This window comes from Ornithodoros turicata, chromosome 1, assembly GCF_037126465.1.
Source record: "Ornithodoros turicata isolate Travis chromosome 1, ASM3712646v1, whole genome shotgun sequence".
Classification (NCBI taxonomy): domain Eukaryota; kingdom Metazoa; phylum Arthropoda; class Arachnida; order Ixodida; family Argasidae; genus Ornithodoros; species Ornithodoros turicata.
This window is the reverse complement of record NC_088201.1, coordinates 31,605,747-31,633,307: the sequence shown is the minus strand read 5'-3', so window position 1 is coordinate 31,633,307 and position 27,561 is coordinate 31,605,747. Positions and strand designations below refer to the sequence as shown.

General features: G+C 45.6%; 1 protein-coding gene and 1 long non-coding RNA gene across 2 annotated transcripts in view; one reads left to right on the top strand and one right to left on the bottom strand.

Moving 5' to 3' along the window:
- Positions 1–14: 14 nt before the first annotated feature.
- Positions 15–27,561, bottom strand: LOC135377886 (uncharacterized). The gene is made up of 3 exons (XR_010418211.1): positions 27,466–27,561; positions 5,275–5,370; positions 15–79 (listed from the first exon to the last, which is right to left on the bottom strand). It is a non-coding gene; the product is annotated as an uncharacterized LOC135377886 (long non-coding RNA).
- The window catches only part of LOC135377883 (cyclic nucleotide-gated cation channel beta-3-like), a 72,154-nt gene continuing 49,473 nt past the window's right edge, over positions 4,881–27,561 (top strand). Inside the window, exon 1 of the mRNA XM_064610616.1 lies at positions 4,881–4,938. Coding sequence (XP_064466686.1) covers positions 4,897–4,938 — 42 coding nt within the window. The 5' untranslated portion in view covers positions 4,881–4,896. The remainder of the gene's footprint in view (positions 4,939–27,561) is intronic.

Below are 27,561 nucleotides of genomic sequence, written 5' to 3'. Positions count from 1 at the left end.
GAACTTAGCGCAGTTTTTAGGTGTTGTCCTTATATCTTCCATTGGTCCAGTAGTAGTGTTCTGCCAGGTTATCCTTTAACTGTGTTCAGCAAAAGAGGTGCAGCTATAGGTTACAAAAGTGCCTATCCTATGAGGACCTGCGGAGGGACATACGCGCGTGTAGGCACATCTAGCTCTTGAACTGTGAAGTTGCAGGTCCCTGGTTTAGGTAGTACAAATAATTGCGAGCGGTTGCTCAAGACCTGCAATTCTGTGGTGCAAGACTCAACAGAAGGCTCAGTCATTTCCGGTACACCTCGACGGATAATAGGTCTTTGAAATGGATGTAGCCTTCAGCAAATTTTCATATCTGACCTGGGCTGCATTGGTTACAGCGAAGCACAGGGAGCACTCCGGCTATTACGAGCCAGACGATGCAAACATCGACGGGTGATGTTCTGCATGTCCTCCAGTAGTCCTTGTAGATTTTAGTTCATTGTTATCTTCGTCTCAGTACTGCAGTGGCTATCCTTATCAGATATAAAGCTAGGAAAAGCCAGCTACGCAGCATAGCAGACTTCCTCGGTGTAAAAACAGGCCCCGTATATGACCCTGTACCTGTACTCACTTTGCGGCGAAAGAGCGTAGAAAGTGGCTGTTACACTGGCGAACAGCAAAGCACAAGTCAGTCAGACGGACAAATGTGTGGCTGGCTCATTCTTTTGTTCCTTGGCAGTTGTGTTCACCAATTGTGTTCTGACTGGTTGTTGCCATAAGGTGGCAAACCATATAAATCCACGTCGTTTACTCGGTCGACCAAGACCATCAATCGCAGGTACATACGTATTTGGAGTCCTCACACTAACGATCACATAGGTATCTAGGTGTACCAGACCTATGGCACAGTAACATCCACAACGCTATACCAAAGGCAAACAAATCGCTAGGATATATCGCAATTCATGTTCAGCTTAAGTTAAAAGGATCTAACCGCTAGCTTATCTTTCGTTCATAAACTTCATCGAAGTGGTCGCGACACTATAGACACACGTCTATACTATATCATTCGCATTCATTATTAGCATTACTCAGTTTGAAATTCGTCGGTAATAGCATCGAAAACAAACCTCAGTAACCCATTCTTGCCCCAATCCATCCAACTGTGGAATAACTTACCAAAATGACATTGTAACCGTCCTAGAGAGCATTTTTCTTTTTTTTAAACACGCTCTTACTATTTTACATCACGAATATCCACTGCCTAATTCTCTTTCTTGTTCCCTTTTGGTGTGACTTAATTAATTGTCTCGTCTACGTTATTTGTAATGCATCCCCATAAACTAGGTTCTGTCGAAACACTGCCTGGGTGCGAAAACAATTGTTATTCCGTACGTCATAATTTATTACATTTATTTTACTTATTACATTTTTATTTTACATTTATTACCTATTACATTTTACATTATTTTACCTATTACATTACATTACCTATTACATTTCTTTTTTAATTTATTACTTACAGCGTTATTATGCATGTGTGTTCGCCTGATGACGGCTGCCAATATGTAAGGTAACGGCAGTGTGCAATAGCTTATAATCATTTTTACAGTCTCTCTTTGTGTACATTGCTTTTCTGTTGTCCTGTTTATGGTGTCTAACTGGTATATACCTGCCTACTCCCCTTTATGTAATGTCTTCGGGCCTTTAAGGGTTTCAATAAATGAAATTAAATCCGCGATCTGATGTTGGTCTGTTCTATCCAGTAATCACGTTTGGCGACGACTTGGTGCAAGACAATGGATCGAGGAAGCATTCAAAACTAGGTTCCAGGTGGCAGGTCAGGTCCAGGTCATGCGTTTCCTGGAATTTTACTTTGAAAAAGACCACATCGCCGATGCTATACGAAAAAGCGCGCATTGCTCTTCACACTGTGCGGTGAAGCTTCAAGGCTTGCTTCAACCGAAACGCCCTGCAAAGGTCTTTTATATCGATATCACGGATCATGCGAATGGTCACTAGAATGGTGTCACTTGGAATGAAAGTTCTGCGGACTTGTAAACAGTAGGTTTGGCACAGACCTGTAGAGGAACACTGCGCAGAAATGACTCACTACGACAGGACGTTAGCAAGTGGAGAGCGAGCCACTCCGCAACAACCGATGGTCATATACAAATACAGACGCTTACGCATCGCCCTTGGAGACCGATTCCGTTGTGGGTTTCAAGCTTTCGCTCTAGTAATAAGTAATGCGGTTGTTTACGTCGTGAGATAGCTACGGTCATACGCGGCGGTCCACTGTGGTCGGCCCTCAGATTTATTTTGCCCACCTGAGGGATTTTTAACGTAACGCACTCCTCGCGGAGAACGACGCATCTCATAAAGATGTATCGTGCCACCAAATTGCTTGTGTCCTCGGCCGAGTATGAGCTAGCGAGCACTCGTTGCGACACTATGGCTTTGCCAGCCATCGCGGCATTTTCTCCGAAGCTCGCAACGACGACACTCGGCAACAATACGCTATGCAACTAGGTTACCCTTTCACGCAGCCCCTCAGTTTCTCCCTTTCCCCTCGTGCACGTAGAACGGTCTCATTGGATCGTTCAAGGTACCACAACAACTTCACGTGAGATCCACGTTGCTTCATCTTTTTGACCGTAGTGTTGTGGCCCGTCTGCGAATGCCCCCTCGTACCCTCATTGCTGCTTGCGGCTGAGTGGACAGACGCTCTGTCACATGCTTTCTCCAACCTTTTATTTCCTGGGTTTTCCTCAGACGCTTAGAGAGGTATGTCGGTACAGTTCCCTTGGAAGTCGGCCCAGGACGCACATTCCCCAGGGCGTCAGTCGTGACGTTGCCCACCTCTGTGAGGCCGACAACGGCGAGCCCTCTCGCCATCACCACCACCAACAACAACAACCTTTTCTTTCTCTCATGCGCAGAGACGTACTGCCGTAGCGTATTGCGTGCAAGGATTTCCCGGCAACAACGTTGTCGCCTTAATCCAAGTGTGACGTCAATATTGCAGTCAATGGTTTATAAGACTGACTGAGACAAGGGCTGATGAGACTATCATGTCAGTCTCATCTCGCCTCATATACCTCGCCTCGCCTCGCCTCATACCTCGCCTCGCCTCATATACCTTTCAGCAGCATACCCCAGCTTGTTCCCCAACCGCCGCGACGGCTAGTCTCACGGTGACTCGATGATGGTTCCCTTACATGTCGTTTGCATCTCCATTCACAACAAAAGCTTTGTTATTCGAGGTCTGAAGCGCAACTTATTAGGAAAGCATACCATCGACGGCCTCAGACTCATTGCTCGTGTCAGCAACGTTCGAACGGAACAGTGCGATCGTAAGTTACCCATAGCTATTCCGACGCCTGGACGTCCTTCGCGGGGACCACTGGTTGCGTTTGAAGCAGGAAATGGCACCATTTGCGGTCACTTTTCCTCGCAGGATAGCACTCCCTTACACGTGATGAGCTACACCACATGGAACTACTGCAGTATCACTGTTAAAGCAGAGCTTCGCCACATAACACGCTCGTAGCCAACCACAATTCTGATTGTTATATCTCCTGTTTTCAACAAATCAGGAGAGAGAACGATATCATTTGAAATGGTGGTTGGCTGAGAGCGTGCTATGTGGTCAAGTTTTATTTTAACAGTGTAACAGCGACCAATGGAATTCGCTATTAGGTCGTTTTGTCCCGCACATGACCTATCTTATGGCACCCTTGACAGCAATGCTGAGCTGTGAATACGAATTTACTTGGGCAGTCATAACAGGATGCTTTTGTACGATGGATGCATCGTCGCCGATACTGGGGACTCTATAACGTCAACAAAGAAACAGTCGTCTCTGCGGATGTGTCTGTTCACTGCAGGGGCTGAGCTCCTACAAAAGCAAAGCAAAGTGATGTCCCACGTGAGGTAAACTGCCTACCAGGGATGGGCATAAATACAATTTTTCAGTATTTAAATATAAATACAAAATACTTTGTTGAAAGGGGTATTTGTTAGATCATCATGACGAGTTTAATATTAGAACTTTCTCGAAGATATCATCTGCTAGGCGTCTTCTGTTCGTCCGTAGAATCTGATTCACAAAGAACAAACAACAATAACTTTATCTAATGATGGTGAATGGGGAGTGTATCGCCAGAGGCGATACTCTACCCCATTGCTGGTGGTGGGGTGAGGAATCAAATTGGCCCACAGGTGCCAATAAACAAAGGCTCGTATTAAATCTGATGACGATGCTTGGTTCAACAGAACAGGGCAGTCGTGTACTACAGCCACATCTGTTTGGGGGTCTTCTAAAAACTTAAGCACCTCTATAGGTGCATTTACACTTGGATTTGGAAGCGTGTCTTCGAAGTGGGAGAACGTCCTCGGCTGTCGTGAGTTTGTCCGTACGTTCGTGTCTACATCCATTAATGGAGGCCTCCTGCTCTGCAGCTCGTAGCAGCAGCTCTGTCATTTTCTTCTCTTCTCCAGCCAGATCTTTGGACACCCACCTAAGCTTACAAAAAAGGTAGGATACCGATGCAAGAACGACCGCATCGCCTTCAGCATTCAGATACATGTGAAAATCTCGTGAAGACCCTTCGGAAGTGACTGGGCTTCAGAAGTGTCGCAAACGACTCGTCGCCCCAGTGTTCTTCGCGACATAACTTCCACATACATGGTACATGGTTACAGCTGCACGTCGTTTTGTTCCGCTGGTACTTCCAATGCCGACACTCCTCGCCGTTCTTTTCGCTCTACTATCTGACCCATGGTTTAAAACTGCGCGCCGTTCCCGTGCCTCGTACATAGTCCATTCAGAGATGGCGCTATCTACGAAGGAGGACATAGCCCATGAAAATCGAAGATGATCACCTAACAGGGAGCCTGCCAGTATCCTCCCAAAACATGCTGGACTTTTTACTGCGAGATTTCCTCGCAAACGAAAAGGTAAGTCATTCACACGTCAACCGGCGTTAAGCGGTCAGCATGCAATGGTGCACTTCATCGTTCCTCCGAAACGCCTGATTCCGCGGGATGCGTCAGTGGAGCGGAGGAAGATGATGACCTGAGCAGCGAGCGCAAATTAACGCAATAGAGGTAGAAACATACACGCATAGTTGGTCCTCTTTATAATTTATCGCACCGAGACGTTAATAAATGAGTGTGCGAAGAATTAAGCGTAGAAATCGGCATCTATGTGTCTGCAATCACAGTGTATAAAGTTTCTTGCAGAGTATCAGTAAAGGTGGTATTGATTAAGGATCGACTTCGGTAGCAACTTACCTTCGCACGTCTCCTGCGTAGCCTTTACAGGGATGCACGATTACCGCTCATCTTGAATTGCATCGTTCGCAACACTTCTGTTAACAGGTTCGAGCTCTGCAATGTCATTACTCAATGACTAATCAGTGACACTTGCCTAAGCTGAAAGAAATAAGCTGTGTACCGTGCTTTATGAACAATGGCGTTTCCTGTGTGTATTTGTGGATTGGCCCTTTTGTTCTCCGTGATTGAGCTGCATCTCCGACGTGAAATATAACAGTGTATACGCGCTTTGTACGAATAACTTGGTAATTTTTATTACGCGCAGTATATCTCGGCAGAATATCTCCGTGCCTGTTGTGTCACATAATTTTGTGGCCGACAACGAGTGGTTTACACCGATGTTTTGAGGGCAGCCGATGTGGTGGTCAAGGGTAGCCAAAACAGCACTCGGTGCTACTTTGGCTAGCTTGGCGCTAATTTGCTCTACCTGTGCAGCAAATGTCCAATTCCTCTATGCTACAAAGCTTTATGTGTTGAGTTAATTGATTTAGTGTTATCTGAAATCTAACGTGCTAAAAAAGCACATTAGATTATTTAGCAGGGACCACGTAGAGCCACGAAAGTTAAGATGCAGCAAATTAGTATCACTAGAAAGGGAGCGGGAAGATGAGATTTGAAAGTGATGCTGACTGTTTCTGATTCAGATATTCTTTATGTTCAGCCGCCTGATTAGTTTGCTTTCGTTAACGAGTCATTGACGAGTAATTCGTGCAGTGATTCGTGCCGAAATCTCCCCTGTTATTGTATTTGCATGTGTCTGAGAAATATCGTACAAAAGTTACAGTTACACTACATTGAAATTGGCACAGTACTTTTTTAAGAAAAGGCACCGGAAGTTAAAAAAAGCATCGAATCGCACAAAAACATACCACGTGACAATGTCTGTTGCAATCGCACGTGACAGTACGCGGGCGCGTTCTCACGTGGCGCTCTTTTCGCGGGCTCTCTAGGCTCTCTGTTTAGGCTGTAAAAAAAAAAGCCACACAAAGCGTATCTTGTCGGAAACGATTCGGTCGGGTGTTTTTCACGGCGCTCTACAACTTTGTTATAGCTATACAGCTAGGCGGACATCCTCTCGAATAGTGTATGCAATACCAAATAATCAATTACCTAAAATTCATTAACTATTCGGGCAAAAGTGAGTAAGCAGAATGGGAGATAGACTTCGTCGGAAGCGTTCTATTTTTAATAAAATCCGGGAACGAGCGCGTGCATTGAAATCTCCACTGCACCGAATATTGCTCAGTACAAATGAACCGAAACCAAAACCGCGCTTATTACGGGCGCATAACCTTCGTCCTCGTCGGCTTACTTGGGCCGCCTGGGCTAACATGGGCTACAAAGCGGCCGTCGCCCCAAACCACGTGGCCGTCTGACACGGAATGAGTGCAGTCCTCCCTGCGCTTCTGATGCGCGCAGTTTCGGTTACGGCTCATTTGTATAGCAAAATTCGGCTATCGATATTTCACGCCACGCGCAATTGTTTCGGGATTATAAGTTACAATGGCTTTCAACGAGGATTGTCTCCTGTTCTTCTCTCTCACTTTTGCCCGAAAACCCCTAATTAAATAGTTAATTAATGAACATAACAGGAGTAGGCAGGCTAGCTGGTGGTCGCTTTATGACGTTAACATTGGCACGAGTTTGAGGTAAAACACAGGACGAGAAGAAGAACTAGAAGACACGTGAGTCTGTCGTGTGTTCTTTTACCTCAAATTCGAGGCAATGTTAACGTCATTAATTAATGAATTTGATGTATTTAGTCATACAGTAGTCATACAGGGTGTTTATTTTTAGCCTTAGAGCTATGAGATCAGCATAGATGTCATTTTTGCAGTTCCACGGCCAGGCGGACATCCTGTCGAAGAAAGTGTGCGCCTACAAGATGACTAATTACCTAAAATTCATTAATTAACTCTCTAATTAGGGGATTTCAGGCAAAAGCGAGATGGTAGATTGAGAGACTATCCTAGTTGAAGGCCATTTCACGTTTAACAAATCCTGAAACACGCACACGGGTGAAAATATTCATCTCCGAATTTTGATATGCAAATGTGCAGAAACCAAAACCGCGGCGACCGGGAACGCAGGGAGTGCAGCGCTCATTTCCCATCAGAGGGCCACGTGATTTGGAGCGATGGAGATGATTGGAGTAGGTGCCGCTCAGCTGGCCGGATAAACCGCTTTCCGGCCCAGCTAAGGCTCCGTCGGCGAGAGTGATGCGCTCCTCAGGCGCGCTTTTTCGGTTTCGGCTCATTTGCATATCAAAATTCGGGCATGGATATTTTAACGCACGTGCGTGTTTCAGGATCTTTTAAACGTGGAATGGCGTTCAACGACGATAATCAATCTGCTATCTCGCTTTAGCCCTAAATTCCCTAATTAAAAAGTTAATTAATTAATTTCAGGTAATTAGTCATCTGGTAGTTACATACTCTCGTCCAGAGGATGTCCGCCTGGCCGTAGACTTCAAATGCAAAAACGACATCTATGCTGCTCTCATAGCTTTTTCATAAAAATTCTGTGAATGCTAAAAATGAACACCCTGTATACTCTCTTCGAAAGAATGTTGCCCTCGCAGTATAACCCATTTGCGAAAACGGTATCTATGCTGCTCTCATAGCTTTTTGACAAAACATCTGTAAATATTTTTTTTAAAAGCCGGTATAGTACAATAATTGTGAGTAGGTTTACACGTGAGGTGAGTACGCGTACGCTTGTGTGGCTACATGGTGCACGTAACGAAGGGTAGGACTGCATAGATTGACAGCGAGGTGAGGTGAAGAACATTCTGAGAATTTTGACCTCTCGTTGTATTTGCTCACCTATCTTGGAGCATACCACGGCCGAAAACCACACGACAAGAGAAACGTTGGAGACCTATCACATCTTGCGCATAAAACGAGATGGATGGGTCTTGTCAATACCATTGACAAAAGCGGAAATTAAATTCTTGAATGTGCATAAGCAAAATTTAGCCTGTGGCACATTTGCGCACACGCAGATTGTTAAATAACAGATACACCGAAATCCACGTAGACTCGTCTTGCGATGCGTATATAAGCTGTCTCTATTCCGGTTAATTGAGGAGTAGGAATTTCCAAGCCATTCTCCTAATCAACCTTCCCACCAGTGTTTTTTTTTTTTTTTTATCATCCTTCTTATGCTTTGAACAGCAGGCAACACTCGTCGTGAAAAGATGTAGTTGCAAGAGGCAACTTTATATAGTTGGACTGTCATCACCTCGTAGTGAGCGAGTATTGATTAAGGATCGATTGGGGCCACTTGCGCGGGAAACGCGTAACTGCCTTGTAGCACATCGCCTAGCATTGCCTGGGAAAACGAACGGTGTTAGCACGCGATCGTCGTCGGAACCCTCAGGTCGGCCCACAGTGGTTGGTATATGTACGACGCTTCGGTAAGTGCTAGGCAATAGATTCTTATCATGTAGCGCAAATATTATTGGTCATTCGTTGACAACAACAAATGGTGTCACATCTTTCCCGTTATCGAATAGAGTTTTAGCAAGTTTTAGTACATCGGAAAGTGTTCACGATAACCGTTACGAAAACATAAGCCAATCGCCTTACTCCTTGAAAGTTGATGACATCACGTTGCTGATATTGGAATTTTTGTGTCGTTTTTGTATCAGCGTATCGTTTTCGTAGAGTGCTTACGATCTACTAAAACTGTTTATCTTGACCAGTGGCGTAGCGTAGGTATGACGTCAGTTTGCACTATATCATGTGGCCGGCGAGGTAATGAACTTTAAATCTTTCTGAACAACATGTGTCTATATTTACATCTACATCGATTGTCGAATGGTGTAATCAATGGCAGTTAAACATAAATATCGACAAAAGTGTTGTCATGTATGTTACCAGGAAGCCTACCCTGTTCTCCCATACGTACTGTATAAGAAATCTACCCCTGAGTACTGTGAAGTCTTTCGAATACTTAGGAGTGCACTTGCAATCAAACCTGTCTTCGAATGCGCATGTCAACTTCGTTGTGAACAAAGCACGGCAACGGCTGTTCCATACAAAGAACTCTCTGACACACAAATACTCAGGTTAGACTGACTGCCTACAAAAACTTTAGGAAGGTTCATTGGTGGATCCTTTGGAAATGCGTTAGCAAAAGCCTTTGGTTCATTCTTGTTTCTTGTGCTTCCTCCTTTCTGTTTTGCTTGTTTTCTTCGATTGCTTGTTTTGCTGCCTCCTTTCTCTTTTGCTTCTTTTTTTTTTGCCTTTTTTTTGCTTCTTTTCTTTGGTTCCTTCTTTTTCTCCCTCTTTTCGCCTTTCGGGGTTCGTGTTACGTAAGGCGTTGCTGACGCATTTTGAAGGGATCCACGAATGGATCTTCCTAAAGTTTTTTGAAGGCCTGCGCCACCCTAAGTAACGACCAAGAGGCGTCGTTTGGTAGACGTGGCCCACGCACGTTCCTCGGTCATTGAAGATCGAACCTTTGGGGACGGCAGAACGGACAAGCACAGAGAACGGATATCTAAGTCTCCTACCATGACGACCCACTCCTGAGTAAGCAAAACGCAGTCCATCATGTGGTTTGCAGCGATTGCCGCTTGCCTGTGTGTAATCCCTGACTGGAGATACACAGTAACGACGTTGAGATCTGTGGGAAGGCGTACGGCACAGGACTCCGTATTCGTGAAGGTTGCTGCGAATCTCTCGAAGTGTAACGCTGATGTCATCCTTAGCGTAGATGGCAACTCCGGCCTTTCGGTTTCCAGGACGTTTGGCTCCAGTGATGTAGGAGAAACCCTTAATTTGGATGGGCATATCAGCATCCATCGCAGTCTCTGAAAGTCTAAAGTCGCAGTCGCAGTCTGAATCTAAAGATATCATAACCCGCGTGTCGTTTCCCGCTGTCTTCGTTGTTTTCGTTTAAGCTGCTCCTGTGATAGTATCTCCTTCCTTCTTTTCTTTGTCGTGTCCCCAGATAGACGCCGCCGTTTTTCCTTTGACATGAGCCTTCTAATGCTAACGCAGTAATAAGGCGCTTGTGCTTCCTATCATACAATACTGATCTACTGTCTGGGATCCGCACACAGTAGCTAACAAAACGAAGCTCGAAAGTATCCAAAGGCGATTCATCTGCCAGATTCATCTATACAGGGATTTTCGATCGAGAACATTTGCGTCCTCGCTGTGTTACATGCGTTACATGCAGAGCTAGTCTCACTGTACGCTAGACTCACTGTTCAAATTTCCCAAACTAAAGCTTCTACACCAATCGCTAAACAACTCACTGCTCATATCTACCAGATTATTATTTGATAATCGACCTTCTTCGAGACATAAGCATGATTTTGCCATCGAGGAATTCACCGTTCACGACTGGAACACTTAGTCAGAACACCCAAAACCGTTCACGACTGGAACAGCCTCCCGAATGAAGTGTTTTCCGCGCAAAAACCAACCGAATTTTACAGCAACCTAGAATCTTTCGCGTAAAACTACCGCACCTGTAACGGTCGACGAGTGTATACAGGGTGTTCAAATTTTGTGCTTTCACTAGCACTTTATAAATAGGCGAACGAAAGAAAACTAGCTGCTATTTTTCTGTTCCTTGAGTAAGAAACAGGTGCTACATAATTAGCAGCAGCTGTTTCTTACACAAGTAGCGTAAAGTTATCATCCGGTTTCCTGTCATCGCTGTGTTTGCGTAGCGCTCGTGAAAGCTTAATTTTGAACACCCTGTATAGGGCCACAACAGTATGTTCAAGTAAATAAATGAATAAAAACATCCGTTTTCCCAACCATAATCATGGTTCGTGCGAAATATCGATGTTATTTGGAATAACCAATGAATGCGAGTTGTACATGAGTATCGATTAATTGCGCATTTGATGTACATTGCTATAGAACTAGCAGAGTACTCTAATTTATACAGGGTGTCCCAGAAAACGTGTCATTGAATTATAATAAAAAAACTACACCATCTAGAATCATGCGGTCAAATGCATTTGTTCTTACTAAGTTTTTGCCACCTCCTGATGTGAATGAAGTGTAACGAAAGTTTAATTATGTAAGTTTTTGCGAACTGAAGTCGGAAATTTGCCAAGTAAAGGTCACTTTTTTACCCCACCAATGTGAAGAGCGTGTCTAATTTACTGAAATTAATGATAATTGACAGGGATATTCAGGGGCTATCCCATCAGAAAAAATAGCCGAACATCATGCTCTATAGAGGTAGCACACGACAAATTTTTCAGCGCAATCCTTGTCAGTCCGACGAAAGGAGGTTGGAAACCCAGCCCACACCTGCATCGCAGAGAGAGATAACACAGGTATGGCTTATCGCGTCCGACTTTCGCTGGGATCGCACTTTCCCTCTCACAATTTCAGGAACTGTCACTTTTTCTACTATCACTCTGTGGGCTGGGTTTGGAACCTCCTTTCGTCGGACTGAGAGCCATTGCGCTCAAAAAGTCGTCGTGCGTTATGGTTCGATGCTACGAAAAGCGTGATGTTCGGCTATTTCTTCCAATGGGATAGCTCATGAATATCACGGTCAATTATCATGAACTTAAGTGAATTCGGCACGCTCTTCATATTGGTGGGGTAAAAAAGTGACCTTTACTTGGCAAATTTCCCAGTTCAGATCGCAAATATTTACATAATTAAACTTACGATACATTACATTCACGTCAGGAGTTGGCAAAAATCTAGTAAGAACAAATGCCGTTGACCGCATGATTCTACACTCTTAAAAATGAACTTCGCCGCATAGCACGCTTCGTTGAACACGTTCGTTGAACACGGTAGGCGTACGCCTTTTTTGTGACACTTATGCCGTTCATAATTGTCACAGAAAAGGCGTACGCCTCCCGTTTTCAACAAATCAGAGCAGACAACGATATCATTCGAGATGATGGTTGGCTAGGAGCGTGCTATGTGGTGAAGTTCATTTTTAAGAGTGTAGGTGGCGTAGTTTTTTTATTATAATTCAATTACACGTTTTCTGGGACACCCTGTATACACCCGTTCATACACGAGGGCACTCTTACTCAGCTAAATATAGGTCGCCACGTGTAATGTGGTTGTCACCAGCGAATAGTGGGTCGGAAGAAGTCGAAAACGTGAACGATACGATAAAGGAAGCATCGGTCAGCAACGTAATCACAACCACTTCAAAGGAACGTGGTGTGGGAACCGCTCAAATGCTCATAACCCCCAAACGCCCAAAACCCCCAAACGCCCAGAACCTGAAGTCGGCCCATGGACGCAGCTATCCTCCCCCCGAGCGGATTCCGCTCGGTCTTCCACTTCACCCTTTCCTCTCCTTCTCTCCACCACCTTTCCCTTCCCGAGAAACATGCCGCCTAATCAGGCAGGCAGACCTCTCGGGTTCCTCCCAAAACGACACTCCTCCCTCCTCCTCCTCCTCCCAGAACATCCGAATGCTCATATGCACCGAAAGGCGGGAGACCACAAAGACCGGTTCTTCCTCTCCCGCATTTTGGAACAAGGTCATAGGTGAGAAAGGTGGAATGAATGGCGACTACCAAGGCCGCTTAATGTGTCAGTTTGAAATTTATGTAACAGCTTGGTCCTGCTTGTATGTAGCCAGAACGAATAGCGCCTTCTCGTTTATAGATTTCAATTTGAGCTTTATTTTCATAGACACGGAGGCAGCCTAGGACAAAAGACTTGATTCTAGCTCGAAAGGCACTCGGCTCCCAGGGCTGTAGTAACAAAGAACGCCTGCTCCGAACATATGTCCGGGCTCACTTACAAATTAGGGAGTGACTTTTTCGGGTTAAACCCGATTCCGCCCGGTTATCCCCCCCCCCCCCCCCGAACTGACCTCTGACCAATTCGGGTTAAACTCGATTTCTCCCCGAATTCCAGTCACTATGAAATCCTCAAGTGACGTTTCCACTGAAGACAAACAAAGGTCGTCACGTGTAACACATGTAAGAATGGGTCACTTACTTTCCAAGCAATACTCGCGGGTGTGTCAACACTGTCTATACCTTCGGGGATTACCGCTGGAAGGTCACGATCTCGCAGAAACAACAACAAAAGAACAAAAAAGAGAGATTAGGAAAGGACTTAATAGACAAGAGGAGAAACAAAAACACCTGATAACACCCGAAGGCACAATTATCGCCCGATTTCTCCCCGAATTACAGATTTAAAAATAGCGCCCGATTATTACCCCCCGAATCTGAGAAAGGCATTAAATCCGAAAAAGTCACTCCCTACTTACAATGCAGAAGCTGGAATACGATATTTATGTAGAGTTTATATTATGCATACATAGCCCTACGGTGAGCATTTACACAAAACCCCTCTTTCGAGCCTTGTTCTTCGCAAGTTGGTTAATCAATGCGTCATAGTCTAGAGATATGATATCTTGCTTTCGGTTGACTACAAACTAAGAAGGCCTGACATCTCTAATGGTTGAGCGCAGGATATTCTTGATCGATCAATTTCATTGTGCTGAAGCTTCTTTCAGCATCAGCGACAGTAACTGGTGTGGTCAGAAAATATAGAAGCCTGACGCAAATGCAAGGATTCTCATAGGCTCCTCCTATCTCTATCTCTATCTCCTCCTAGGCTCTCCTGGAGGCTTTCTTGTATGTGTACGTTAAAAATTGTTTGGCGTCTCTTTGTTTGGCGTTCTCTCTTTTTCTCAATGACACAAAACGATATTCCAGTATGAGTTCGTTGGCATCAATGTCTACCATTTTTACTTAAATTTTTTTGCTGGGACTCTCCAGTTCAAGTTCTCATTCACACTGCTCCAAGCTGTTAGTGTTTTACAGAAATCCAAACAACTTTTTACCACTCCACGAGTTGGTCGACGAAACAGAAGATATGGCCTGATCAGTGAGAATAAGAAGGAACTGCGATTTGAATTTTTCGTTCTGCAGAAAGACGACTCTTACTTTTTTTTATCACTTTTAGGAGAAGGTAGCAGACATTGCAGAATAGACGAGTTCAGAAAATCCCAGAGTGCTTAGCGTCGCTTCGAACTGTGGGAGTTTACTAATACGAAGGAAACGGGTGGCCTGCAAACGGTTCCGATTTCTTCCCTACCGATCCATTGTCTACGACGTGTCAAGGTCAGAGAAAGCGAAATATGAAGGATTATTCTTCGTTCCCTCGCTCAGCAAGCGCCCAGGATGCAATGCGTGCGCAAAGAGCACTGGGATTTTCTGAACTCGTCTATTGCTTCCTGATCTTGTCGCGTTGTCTGTACTCAAGCAAAATAAAGAGAGGAACAGAAAGAACAGACGCGATTTGTACAATACAAGCGGTGCAGCAAATGAAACCGCTTTTATGATCCTCATTAAATGGCGTGCAGCATTTATTGTTCATTAATGATGTTAAATTAAATATTAATGTTAATTAAAAAAGCATGCCTTCCAATTTCGAACAAATTAGGAGGGCGAATGATAGCACTTGATTGGCTATGATACGGTTCATCAGGTGTCCAGAACGACGCTCCTGTATTTTTGGGCGCACGGAACCGCGCGGGACCATTTTTTCCGCCACGCAACCAGGGACCAATTTTTCGGGGACCAACTTTTCCGGACTATTTTTTTCCGGAACTCCATCCAGCATGCTCTACACATTCTCGCTCCTATAGTTCTTCAATCTTCGGTCTGGAAGATGACTGGCTTGGTTCTTTGGAGGATTGGTTTTCAACTCATTTCTGTTTGCCCACCATTTCAGACATTCAAGATCAACGTTACTTCCTCTTATAAGTAGAACTCGGAAATTTACGTGCTAAAACAATGAAAATAGACAGGTATTTAGGCCCTCAAAAACACCTAACTAGGCAACAGCATGCAAAAACAGACACGTTGTAACACATGCCAAAACTACTTCTAATGTACGCTTCACGCCGCAAACTACTGTGGAATTGTAGCGAATGCTACAGAACCATTCGATGACTCCAGTGGCTGACTGCGACGCTGTGCAGCGTCAAGCCTCCTTCCTGCGCCGCTAGTTCAAGCTCACTGGGTGTTATCGTTCATCCTCTAACATATATTCAGTTTAATTTTATTTCAGTTTATTTCTTCAGTTTATTTTTACTACTCGTTTTCTCTTATGTTTACTCGTTTCCTATAGAATATGTAGCTTTAGCCGCTATGGAGTAGACGGCGTTCCATGTTGTTTATATTATCCGTCCATCGGTCATTTCTCGGTATTTTCTCTTAGACGTTTTGTCAGTCACACTCTACCTCAGGTAGGCGAATTTAATACACTGTGGTGATGATGAAAGGTCTCGCCGTTGTCGGCCTCACAGAGGTGGGCAACGTCACGACTGACGGCCTGGGGGAATGTGCATCCTGGTCCGACTTCTAAAGGAACTGTGCCGACATATGTCTGAAAGCGTCTGAGGAAAACCCAGGAAAAACCCCAGACAGCACAGCCGGCACCGGGATTCGAACCCGGGTACCTCCCAGTCTCGACGTGACACGGCAAGTACGTTAACCAGTGAGCCACGCGAGCTGTGGCATCGCTCATGATCACAGTTGTCTCGCGACGTAAGTCCACCAATTAGGAACATGCTGCATGCGCATGACAATAGAAGAGTGACGGCGGACGTGTTTGTCACGTTCAAACACCCGTTGACTCACGATAACCTCATTCAAGCCCACACATTCAGCCAAATTCAAACTTCATAAACATCCAAACTGACACATAATACGGCCTTGGTGGTCGTCATTCATTCCACCTTTCTCACCCTATGACCTTGTTTGAAATGCGGGAGAAGAAAACCCGACCTTTGTGGTTTCCCGCGGAGGAGGAGGAGGAGGAGTGTCGTTGGGAGGAACCCGAGAGGTCTGCCTGCCTGATTTGGCGGCATGTTTCTCGGGAAGGGAAAGGTGGTGGAGAGGAGGAGAGGGTGAAGTGGAAGACCGAGCGGAATCCGCTCGGGGGGAGGATAGCTGCGTCCATGTGCCGACTTTAGGGGAACTGTGCCGGCATACGCCTATTACACATCTGAGGGAAACCCAGGAAAAACCCCAGACGGCACAGCCGGCCCGCGGATTCGAACCGCGGACCTCCCAGTCTCCAAGTGCACGCGTTACCGCTGCGCCACCGGAGCTGGTGTGGTTTCCCGCCTTTCGGTGCATATGAGCATTCGGATGTTCTGGACGTTCGGTGCTTATGAGCAGCTTCTCCCCTCCTGCTCATTTCCACTAAACGCTCAAAACCACCAACTTTTTTTCGGTGCATGTGGGCGTTTGGAGGTTCTGAGCATTTGGTGCATATGAGCTACTACCCCCCTTCCTACCTACGATGTATATATTATAAGTTATAACTACAGGTTTTCCCGTCGTATCCAATCCTTATCAACCATAAATCATAACATGCATAAGCTATGACTTGTTATGATTATTTCCTGGTTTAGAGCTAGAAATGAACTATGACTACCCTTTGCACTGCTATAGGATAGTATGAGACTACCTGAAGAAACTCCATGATGCACATAGACGGAGAATTACGGAGACACGTGCTATATCAAGAAACTCAAGTCATAAAAACTTTGATTCATACTTGATAGCTGCATACATGAAAATTAATGCGACAGCCGCGTTGACCCGAGCTTCCGTCGTTCGACTTATAGCACTGCAAAGGTGAATGGTGCTCCGCTGCCGTAATTCATAGAGATAGTCATACATACACTACTGTATTGTAATGCACAAAGTAGGTGTAGACCTAATTACCACAAAAATGATCCCAAAGCGTGGACGGCACCGAGAGACAATGTTTCTGACAGACAATCGTTTTTTACCTCACTATGGATTTCAGCTACAAATTGGTCATCATCAGGTACGTCGTGTACCACATCACCGCTTTCTCGGCGTTACTCTCGACCGGAGTTTGTCATGGGTAGCGGAGGTGCGCTGTCTAAAAGCAAGAGCTGAGAGTCGTCTTAATGTTCTTCGTTACTTATGCGGTTCCCGGTGGGGCACATCTCCTCGGGCAATGCTCAGCGTTCACCGATCTCTTATAAGTCAGATGGTTGCACATCACATCCCCTTGCTACACAACCTCCCTGTTACCACAGAGAAGGTGTTAGAGTCTATCCTAGCAAAGGGCGTCAAGCTCTGTCTTGGCCTTCCTCGAGCAACGTCAAACGCTTTAGCCATGGCAGAAGCACGGGAACCACCTGTATCAGCTCTCAGGATGCAAGAAACGTTCCGCCACTACGTGCGGTTGGCAACGCGTCACCATCGCCATCCTCAGCTTCGAGCCATTATGAGTCGTCACCACTCTTCTTTTACCCAAGCTATCCAGACACAACGTGGTCTTATTCCGAAACACAAGCCACATGCATTACCAGATATCCCAACATGGGTCCTGCAGCCTCCTGACGTAAGAACTAGTGTGCCTGGACTCCCGGGAAAGAAGGATATACCAACGCATGTTCTTCGTCAGTTCAGTCTTGAGCTACTAAACAGCTCCGCAGGCAGGATGCAGATTTTCACGGATGCCTCTACGACATCATCCGGCTCGTCGTGTGCATTTGTTATCCCGGAGGCGAATATTGAGAGAGCGGTGCGGCTGTCTCACGTCACCTCTGCAACGGCCGCTGAACTTTATGGAGTCCTCTTGGCAATAAGTTTCATCAACTCACAATCTTCAGCTGCTCGCTGGACCATCTATAGCGACTCAAAATGTGCGTTACAGACCCTAGCTACCATGTTTACTACGGGATCTCTGGCGACACCAGCACAAGATGTCTTACACGCACACCATGCAGCAGTTTTAAAAGGTCATGACATCCAAATGCAGTGGATCCCTAGCCACTGTGGCATTGCAGGTAACGAGGCTGTGGACGCTGCTGCACGCCGGGCTCTTCAACTAAGGCGCGCCCAGGCGTTGCCCATTTATTTCACCAAGGGTGACGCGGGGCGAATGCTGAACGAGTTAAAACAAAGAATGTGCAATACCTCCTGGTTAACAGGATCGGCTCGGGATTCGCTTCTGTACAAGGTCGACCCAGGGTTACGCTTTCGAGTACCACCTTCCTTTACGCGACAAACGACAACTGTCCTACATAGGCTACGGCTCAATGTACCGTACAGCGCACGTCTCCTCTTCAAAATCGGAAAGCGAGACTCTCCGAACTGTAGTGAGTGTGGCGTTGTAGAGGATGTAGAACACATCCTTCTCAGGTGTCAGAAGTACGTCGATGCTCGAAGGGCATTAGAGACAAGCCTCTCTCGTTTGGACTCCCGAGCCTTCGACATCACGAAACTATTAGGTCCTCCTTCGTCCGACAAGGCGCTAAGGGCACTTGAAGACTTTTTGCATGCAACCGGGCTTATGGACATCCTATGACACGGTGAATGTGTGATGTGTCCTGTGTGTGCCCCGGTGATTCCGCCACTTTACTCTAACTTGGGCGCAGCTCTTGAACTTTTTGACCTACATGTTGAACTCAATTATCATCTCTGTTCGTCTCTGGACATCATCCTTTTGCGTTTTCATCATCTCATCATCAGATTGAACTTTCTGTATTAAGTGTACTGGGGTAGCCAGTTTGACTTCGTCGAAACTTACATCCCCATTTTTTTCTTTATTCACATCACATCACATCACATCACCTCACTATGGACAAATAATAGCCGCAAGAGTACACAGTCAACTTTTACCTGTTAACATGGAAGTAATCAAGACAGGTCATTTTCTGCAGAGAGTCGTAGCCGTTGTGAGTCGTCAATAGTCATAACAGGTCATACATCATATAGGTAGTCCCATACTATCGCATTGTAGTTAAAAGAGTAATGAAAATATAACCCGAGAATTTAGGACTAAATTCCATGGCATATGGACGGCAGCACGAGGATTAAATTTAACAGAATAAGTTGCTGGGGAGGTGTATTATGGAGGTTCGAGTCATACAGCTGGCTAACCTTTTCAGTGACTTCCTTCTTTCACTGTTCTTAGGCACTTAGGCGCTTTCTGTGTTGTTGTCCCTTATCCTGTGTTCCAGCCTCAGAACATCAAATGCCATCAAGGATTAACTCCCATGGCATAAGGATTAAAGTGGCGGCATGAGGATTAAATTCCACGGTATAAGGATTAAATTCCGCTGCATTAGGATTAAATGCGACGGGAAACCTGTAGAACTATATTATCCAATGCGATGGACAATATCTTGTTATTGTTGTTGCACTGTTGTTATTGATACAACAAAATATTTGTCCTATCTCGCACACACACAAGTATACATACCATGCCGCGAAGGTCTTGTTTATAAGATTCCCACCACGTGTCACTTTCTGGGGAACCGGAGAAAACGCCCCCGGAGAAAACGTCCCCAGCAGAGAGGTCCCCGGAGAAAATGTCCCCTCAGGAGTCTCTCCCGTGGAGTATCGCTCGTAACTCGAATCAGTGACCATTAGAGCGCGAATTTTCACGTCATTTTTGTATTGTTGACATGGGACCGATTCGAAGAGTTCCGCAGAGGTGTAGCAAGTGGTTGAAGAAGAAACAGAGAGAGAAGAAAAAAAGAGCAGAGTGGCGAACTTTCCGCTATACCGAGCATGGAAAGAGGGAAATGTATTGTAGCGACCACTACTTCGGCACCCAGGAACTCGACACAATGTATATTTATATGTATATCATTTAATAATGTATATCATTTTTCGATGCCTTATTTTTAAACTATTTATTTCAGCGTTATCTCTCGGGTCGTTCGCTTCTGGCTGTTAGCTCTAACCGCTGATCCAGATCCCAACGGCAGGACACTGCCCCGTCAGATGTGTTGGCCATTGCCACAAAGAGCATCATCAGTCACCCTGAAATTAGTGGACCAGCTTTGACATGTGTCATCCGAAACCTATGACGAGGCCATATTATCGAGAGCAGAATATACATCTTTTTCCTATGTTTGTATGAATAGCGTGTCCGCCCATTTCATCGAACGTCGTTTCATCGACGCCGTTTTATCGAACGCCATTTCATCGAACGCCTTTTCGTCGAACACCATTTCATCGACGCCTGACCAAGGTTAGGTCAGCAGAGCCTTTTACGTATTTCACACATTGCCGCAAGAAAAAGCGGCGGCCACCGATTCGATGAAACGGCGTTCGATGAATCGGCGTAGGGGACCTTTTTTCCAGGGACCTTTTCTCCGGGGACCTTTTTTCTAACACCCCACTTTCTGTACATTGGCCAAATAGGCCGTTGCGTCAACGTTCGATTACGGGAGCATGAAGTTTCACAGTTGTCCGCTCACTGCCAAGCATGCTATGGTAGGCCTCTGTTTCATGAGGCTCCCAGTATTTTTTCCCACAAAGATCAGTGCACGCGTGAAATAGTGGAGGCAGCTCATATTAGAAATGCCGGCGATACGTGTTAGCTTCTCTTCCGGCTACTATCCTTGTCAGATAAAGAAGTTGCCTTTCTGGATTCGTAACTGTAAAGTTATGTCCCGCCCGCTCTTCTGTTCTATTTGTTCTAAACTTGTTCGTTCAATACGCTATGCAAGGATGTCAGCTGTCTGCGCAGCTCCTCCGTCTCCCTGTCTCCCCTATTGCCCGTGGAGCGACCTCATTGGTCCCTCTCTAAGATAAGAAGGTAACATTTCAAGTTGAAATATTGAGGTCATAAAAAAAAAAGCCAGACAGCGGCGGGATTTGAACCAGGCAGCTCTCGATTACCGGTCGAGCGCCTTGACCTATTCGACCACGCTGGCATCTGCTTTTCGAAGACTTGCCAGGAGCCTCTATTGACTGACGTGACACGCGATCACTCCCATCACATTCTCTCCTACATTTCTTCTCATTCACACACACATACATACGACACAAGCAGTGGGCACAAGTAGATGGCAGAGGCATCTGGTGAACATGATGGGAAGTAATTGTTCCGAGGCTGAACATCCAAATGGGAACCGGAGAAAGGGTCCCCGGAAAAAAGGTCCCCGGAGAAAACGTCCCCAGCAGAAAGGTCCCCGGAGAAAACGTCCCCGGAGAAAAGGTCCCCTCGGGAGTCTCTCCCGTGGAGTTATACTTTATCGCTCGTAACTCGAATCGGTGATTATTAGAGCGCGAATTTTCACGTCATTTTTGTATTGTTGACATGGTCTTGTACTCGAACGCTTAAATCGAGATTCCGGTCCAAACCCATGGGACTGACTAGAAGAGTTCCGCAGAGATGTAGCAAGTGGTTGAAGAAGAAAGAGAGAGAGAGAGAAAAGAGCAGCGTATTGAACTTTCAGACACCGAGCACGGAAAGAAGGAAATGTATTGTAACGACCACTACTTCGGCACCCAGGAACTCGACACCATGCATATTTTCATGATTTAGATTTAAACGTGCATTTTTAACTTTGGATTTTTTGAAGTATTATTTTTAAACTGTTTACTTCAGCGTTATCTCTCGGATCGGACGTATGTTCGCTTCTTGCTGTTAGCTCTATCCGCTGAACCAGATCCCAACGGCAGGACACTGCCACGTGAGGTGTGTTAGCCATTGCCACAAAGAGCATCCTGAGTCATCCTGAAATTAGTGGACCAGCTTTGACGTGCGTCATCCGAAACCTATGACCAGTCCATGTTATCCAAGGCAGAATGTACATCTTTTCCCCGTGTTTGAATGAATAGCGTGTCCGCCCATTTCACCGAACGCCGTTTCATCGACGCCTGACCAAGGTTAGGTCAGCAGAGCCTTTTACGCATTTCACACGTTACCACAAGAAAAACCGGCGTCCACAGATTCGATGAAACGGCATTCGATGAATCGGCGTAGGGGACCTTTTCTCCGGGGACCTTTTCGCTGAGGACGTTTTCTCCGGGGACCTTTTCTCCGGGGACCTTTTTTCCTACACCCCATACAAATAGACAAACACAAAACAAGCCTCAAGTTGCCTGAGAGCATGAACAGTTGAAAACAGGACTGTTTGCGTTTTAAATTGTCACAAAATAAAAAAGTGTAAAAAAGTGTTTCACAATGGGGGCTGTACTACAGGGTTCTTAGGCACTTGAGGCTTTCTGTGTTTGTCCTTCTCTGTGTTCCAGTCTCAGAACATCAATTTCCATCGTACAGGGTTCGCCCTCACAGTCCCGTTTCTACTGTTCATAATTATGTACATTTGGAAGTAAAGGAATCTGAATCTGAATCTGAAACATGGTAGTCATCGAAAAAGCCAGACAGCGGCGGGACTGCCTGGTTTTTTCTACGACTGCCATCCATGTTTCGACTGTTCATGCTCTCAGCATGGGCGTCGGTAGGGGGTGCAAAAGGGGAAGGTGCCCCCCTCAAGACACGTACATCACAACAGCTTATGCACTCTGACTTTCGCTTCATAGTGTTCTTTCGCACGTCAAACGTAGAACTGCTGCGATCGTGTTGTGCTTGTTAGAGACTTTTTGTGATTTTCGCGTCTCAAGCTTTAGACCCACGATGAAAGATGAAAGTCACTGAAAAGAACCATCAGTTCTTTCATGTTCTTTAGACCCACACTGCCCCATCGGCTAGTTCCGAAGCTGCGGTTTGGCTTCCTGTTCGCCACCCCTCAAGTCAAATCGTGCAAACTCTGAAGAGAGCCGCGAAAGAAGAATTCGGTGAACGAAGAAAATAGGGCCATAAAACATCTGTGTCCTTCTGGAATACACAAGAGGTCCAAAGAGGGAAAGAGAGAAAACACGGAACAGAAATGACGCCGCACTCGTGGCCTTCGAGCATTCGTGCACTGCGGCCGTAACGGGGAAGGGGGGTTCAGGTCCACATGAGCTCGTATCTTTGGTAGTGCATTTGGGAGGAGAAAAACGAGAGTGAAATCCTCCTCCTAAGTCTAAGTTTCCATAGAACCCCTCCCGAAGTATTGTGTATTTTTGTCCCTACGTTACTGTACCACGCAGTCGCATGCACCACGTCACTGCACCATATCACTGCACCACGCATAGGAGGGAACGGGGCAGCTTTCGTCAAAAGAAAATGCACAATAAAAATGCTTCGAGTCCTTCAATTCGGCGATCTTTCGCGGCAGAAACGGCACGTGACACGTCTCCATTGTCCAATGGGTGCAGTTATTGACGAGGCATTAGAAAAGCAGCAGAGCCGTTATTCTCGTTTGTCAATGTTGTTAATTGTCATTGGTATCGCACTGTATCTGCCACTTATATGTCCGTGCCTCAGAAAGGATAAGCAGTTTCTTTGTTACGGTGTCCAAGCGTGCGCGTCCGTCTAAGGTAAATATTGCTGTATTACTTCTTGCTCTTGGCTGCTTGCACGAAACGAAAAAAATCATAACTAGATCCAGCAGCTACTATGTATGCGTAGAATTCGATTTGTCGACTTTTAATACCGCCCTTCAACTCCAATTCGTTTTCTTGCATGCTTGATGCAGGCACTTCGACGAATGCTCCTTCCATCCTCTGATGAACAGTAAGCATTAAAGTCCATGCAGTGATGATGCAAAGCCATAGTGCCCTCCGCAGTGCAAAGATGGAGATCCGTAAAATGCGGTCTTGTTTGAAAGACAGGTCAGAGCTTATTTTAAAGTAAATATATCGCAAATAGGTGTGCTGTGTCACAGTCAGTAGTGTTGAACATGTACATGAAAATGCAATCGTTCAGTTGTTGTGTTTCCGGATTTTCTCGCTCAAAACACCCTCTCCCAAAATCCTCTCCCTCTTCACTCATTTCTTGCACTGCCCCTCTCAAAACGAAATCCTGCCGACGCCCATGGCTCTCAGGCAACTTGAAGGTTGTGTTGTTTGTCTATTTGTATGTTCAGCCTCAGAACAATTACTTTCCATCATTAACGTTTCAAGGTTGAGGCGCACGTGGTTTCTTCTCTGTACCCATGCCGGTCTTTGTATACCCTCTTATTGCTGCCTTGTGATTGGAGGACACTTCGTCACGTGGTTTCTCCCCTGCACAGAGTCAAACGGTCAAACTGTCGTAGCGTTCGGTTAGTAGCACGTCGTCCTCCTGTCCTGTCTCTTTCGCGCTTAGTTATTATTAATTTCACTCAACTCGTCCAGCTTTCCTTGTTCCTTTATCTACACTCTAAGAAAAAATATGGATAATTGAGTAAATTGGGGAGCAATTGCACCTTCTAGTTCTCTATAGTCGTATTCAACATAAGAACGGCATCTTATATACTCTTATTACATCTAACTACGAGAATAAGCTTTACAAAACGTAAGTATGACTCGCAGAAATCACGTACACAACGTTTCGAACACCATGTTGTCTTCTGGTGAATAAGTATATAGGAAGAAAAAGGGGCGCCGGCAATCCCGTTCTTAGATTGAACATGACTATAGATTGCAAGCAGTCTCCATTTTAGTTCCTTGATCCTGAAATTAAGTCCTTACTTAGTCCTAAACTTCGCATTTGGTGCCCGTTAGTCCCTTACGGTACTAATGGTTGTGGCAACTCCCCAGAAGGACTAAAATTATTCCCTGTTGTCGTAGAGTGCAAGTGTCGTGTAGCAGCTGCATCGGTCAGATACGTTTTCCACTGGAAGGTGTGCAGGGTAAATCCGGCGAATGTTTTCTTGTGAATTCCATTGTCAAAGGTGGATCAATGTTTTGCGCCGGGAAAATGCAAAAATTGTTCCATTGGCAAAACCAGGATGGAATTGGGGAAGGAGAGGCAAAACTTTTTGACCCACCAGTTTACGTGGGTTCGCGCGGGGCAAAAAGAACATCACCTGTCGCGCCCATACCTCTTATCTTCTATCACGTTCTACTCGTTTTGCCCATGCAAACCCACGTAAATTGGTGGGTCAAAATGTTTTGCTTCTTTGAAAAAATGTTTTGCCTGTCCTTCCCCAATTCCATCCTGCTTCTGCCAATGGAAATTCTACACCTGGCCTGGTTCTACCAACGGAATAATTTTTGCACTTTCCCGGAGCAAAACGTGGACCCAGTTGGCCATAACGAAAGAGCACTATCTACAGTATATCGGTCGTGGTTCCGAAGAATCCCGACGTGGCTACGTCACTGTCTAAACGGCGTGATCAATGCTATCCAAGAATAGAGACTCCGATTGCAGCGCCATGCGCTGTGCAAGACGCTTTGTTTCCGCGGAAGGCACTATGACATTCCATTGGGGACGCAAACCTCTGCGACACCGCTGGGAATAGGCAGTTGGTCTTCACCCGTCGTGGGGCAAAATTTGCTCTCCAAATGGATCCGCATAGCGCAGTGCTTCTCAACCGGGGTTCCGCGAACCTTGTCCTAAGGCTCCGCAAACATGATACTGTGAGCGAGTGAAACTGGAGTGCATACAAAGGCTTGCCTTCGGCCATCATTGGTACATGACCGTTCCCAATGGCTCATCGTCGGCATTGGGACTGCCATTGAAACCCCCGACGTCGCGGTTGACGTTCTTCGGGAACTGTAGAGCAGGGGTACCGAAGTGGCGGTCCGCCTGGTATTGCTATGCGGCCCGCGTGGCCCCCAAGCAAAAAATAAAAATAAATTTAAATAAAAAAATCGCCCCAAGCTTCACTCGGTGTTGTCTTGCTCTGTACTCGTACAGTTTATCTTGCATTGGTTAGTGATAGAAAACTGTTGCCATTGACCTGCGCCCGATGAATCTCTAAATAGGAGATGAACAGGGGCCGGTTGGTACATGACAACAGCGAAGACGACGGAAGTAACACGGAGACAGACAGGGAACATCGGGCTTTCAACTTTTAATCATAATCAACCTTTAATCATATGATTAAATGTTGAAAATTCGACGTTCCCTGTCTGGATCTCTTGTGTTACTTTCGTCGTCTTTGCTGATGACTCTCTAAACCTGCCCCTGCGTGGCTGATTTTTACTTAACTGATATTACTAGTACATTCCTAGCAAAATTTCTAAGGAAACCTACATAGCCGATTTGTAATATTGGTGCCTTCAATGCCACCAAAAACGGACCGATTCACTCATAGGCTTGGCGATCTCCCGAGTGAATCCGAGCAAAGATTCTTCGAGTTCATACTTGAAACCGGGCTTGTTTGGTCGCTATTTTCTGCAGCTGTGGACAACGTTCCTGATGGCTTACAAATGGAACTGAGTGCATGCAGTGCGACGTACCGATACAGAAGAAATTCGCTGAAGTTGGTGCGCCTTGATTTTATTCTTACGTTGGACGAACACGAAAGCATCCGAATATACGTATGTTTTCGCATAGAAGCCCGTCCATGCTCGGTAAAACAAACGCCTAATAATAATAATTCGTGGCTTTACGCCGCAAGACAACTGTATCAACATAGGTCTTCCAAGAGGTGTTTTCTCTGACGAACCCAAATAAGTCATAGTTACGCTCACAACTCACAAACGAACACCTCAACGCAGTCCTGAAGATTGCAACTACGCAATTACTTTCACCTGATGTTGACACAATAGTTAAAAACAAGAGGTGCCAAGTTTCCTCAGCACACAGCAAATAAAAAGGATTGCTGACCATATGATTCAGCAACGCAAATATATACGTTTTGTGTCGTCGTAAGTTCTATGTTGCGTCATCTATATCAGGAACAGGGTACCCCACACCCGTGGTATGCGGCCCGCGTAGTTCCTCCATGGCTCAATGCGGCCAGTGGGCAAGAATGAGTTCGGCACCCCTGCTGTAGAGTCAGCAGCTATCGTCATCACCGGTCGGATCAACCGACAGTCCAACCTCAAAATAAATAATCAAATAATATCGCACGAAATAAATAAATCAAAACCAATAATTCGCTACTTGTACGACATCTAGCTCGCCTGACTCACCTTTACACGGTTGCGTCAACCACTGTGTTGCAGAAGGTTCCTCGAAGTCACACACACTCAGAAAAAAGGGTGGAGCTGTTATACCTTTAAGGAGGTAATATTTGTCGCATATCTTGTGCCGAAAAGGTTGCAAAGTTCTACTTGCTACCTCACTCTCTGCCACGAATGATAGGGTTACCACTTCTGATTCGGTGAGCGAGGGGGGCGTACGCCATTTTGCAGCAATTTGGATATATGATAATTGCTTTTACCACCCTTTTACACCCTTTATCAGACGCTATGTTCATCTAGGTGGTGACTATAGAAGTTACCACCTTTTCACACCCTTTTTTCTGAGAGTGCACTGGCGCGACCACTGGTTCCCTTCAATAATTACTGAGTCGAGAACCACTGGCCTGATGAGTCATCCGAGAAACGGGGCACCGTACCTTCAGCGATGACTTCGGAGTGGTCTGTAGGTGATACTGAAGTCATTGTGAAATTTGGGATGGTAAAGGACCGAATTTTCTATCACACTGTGGTGT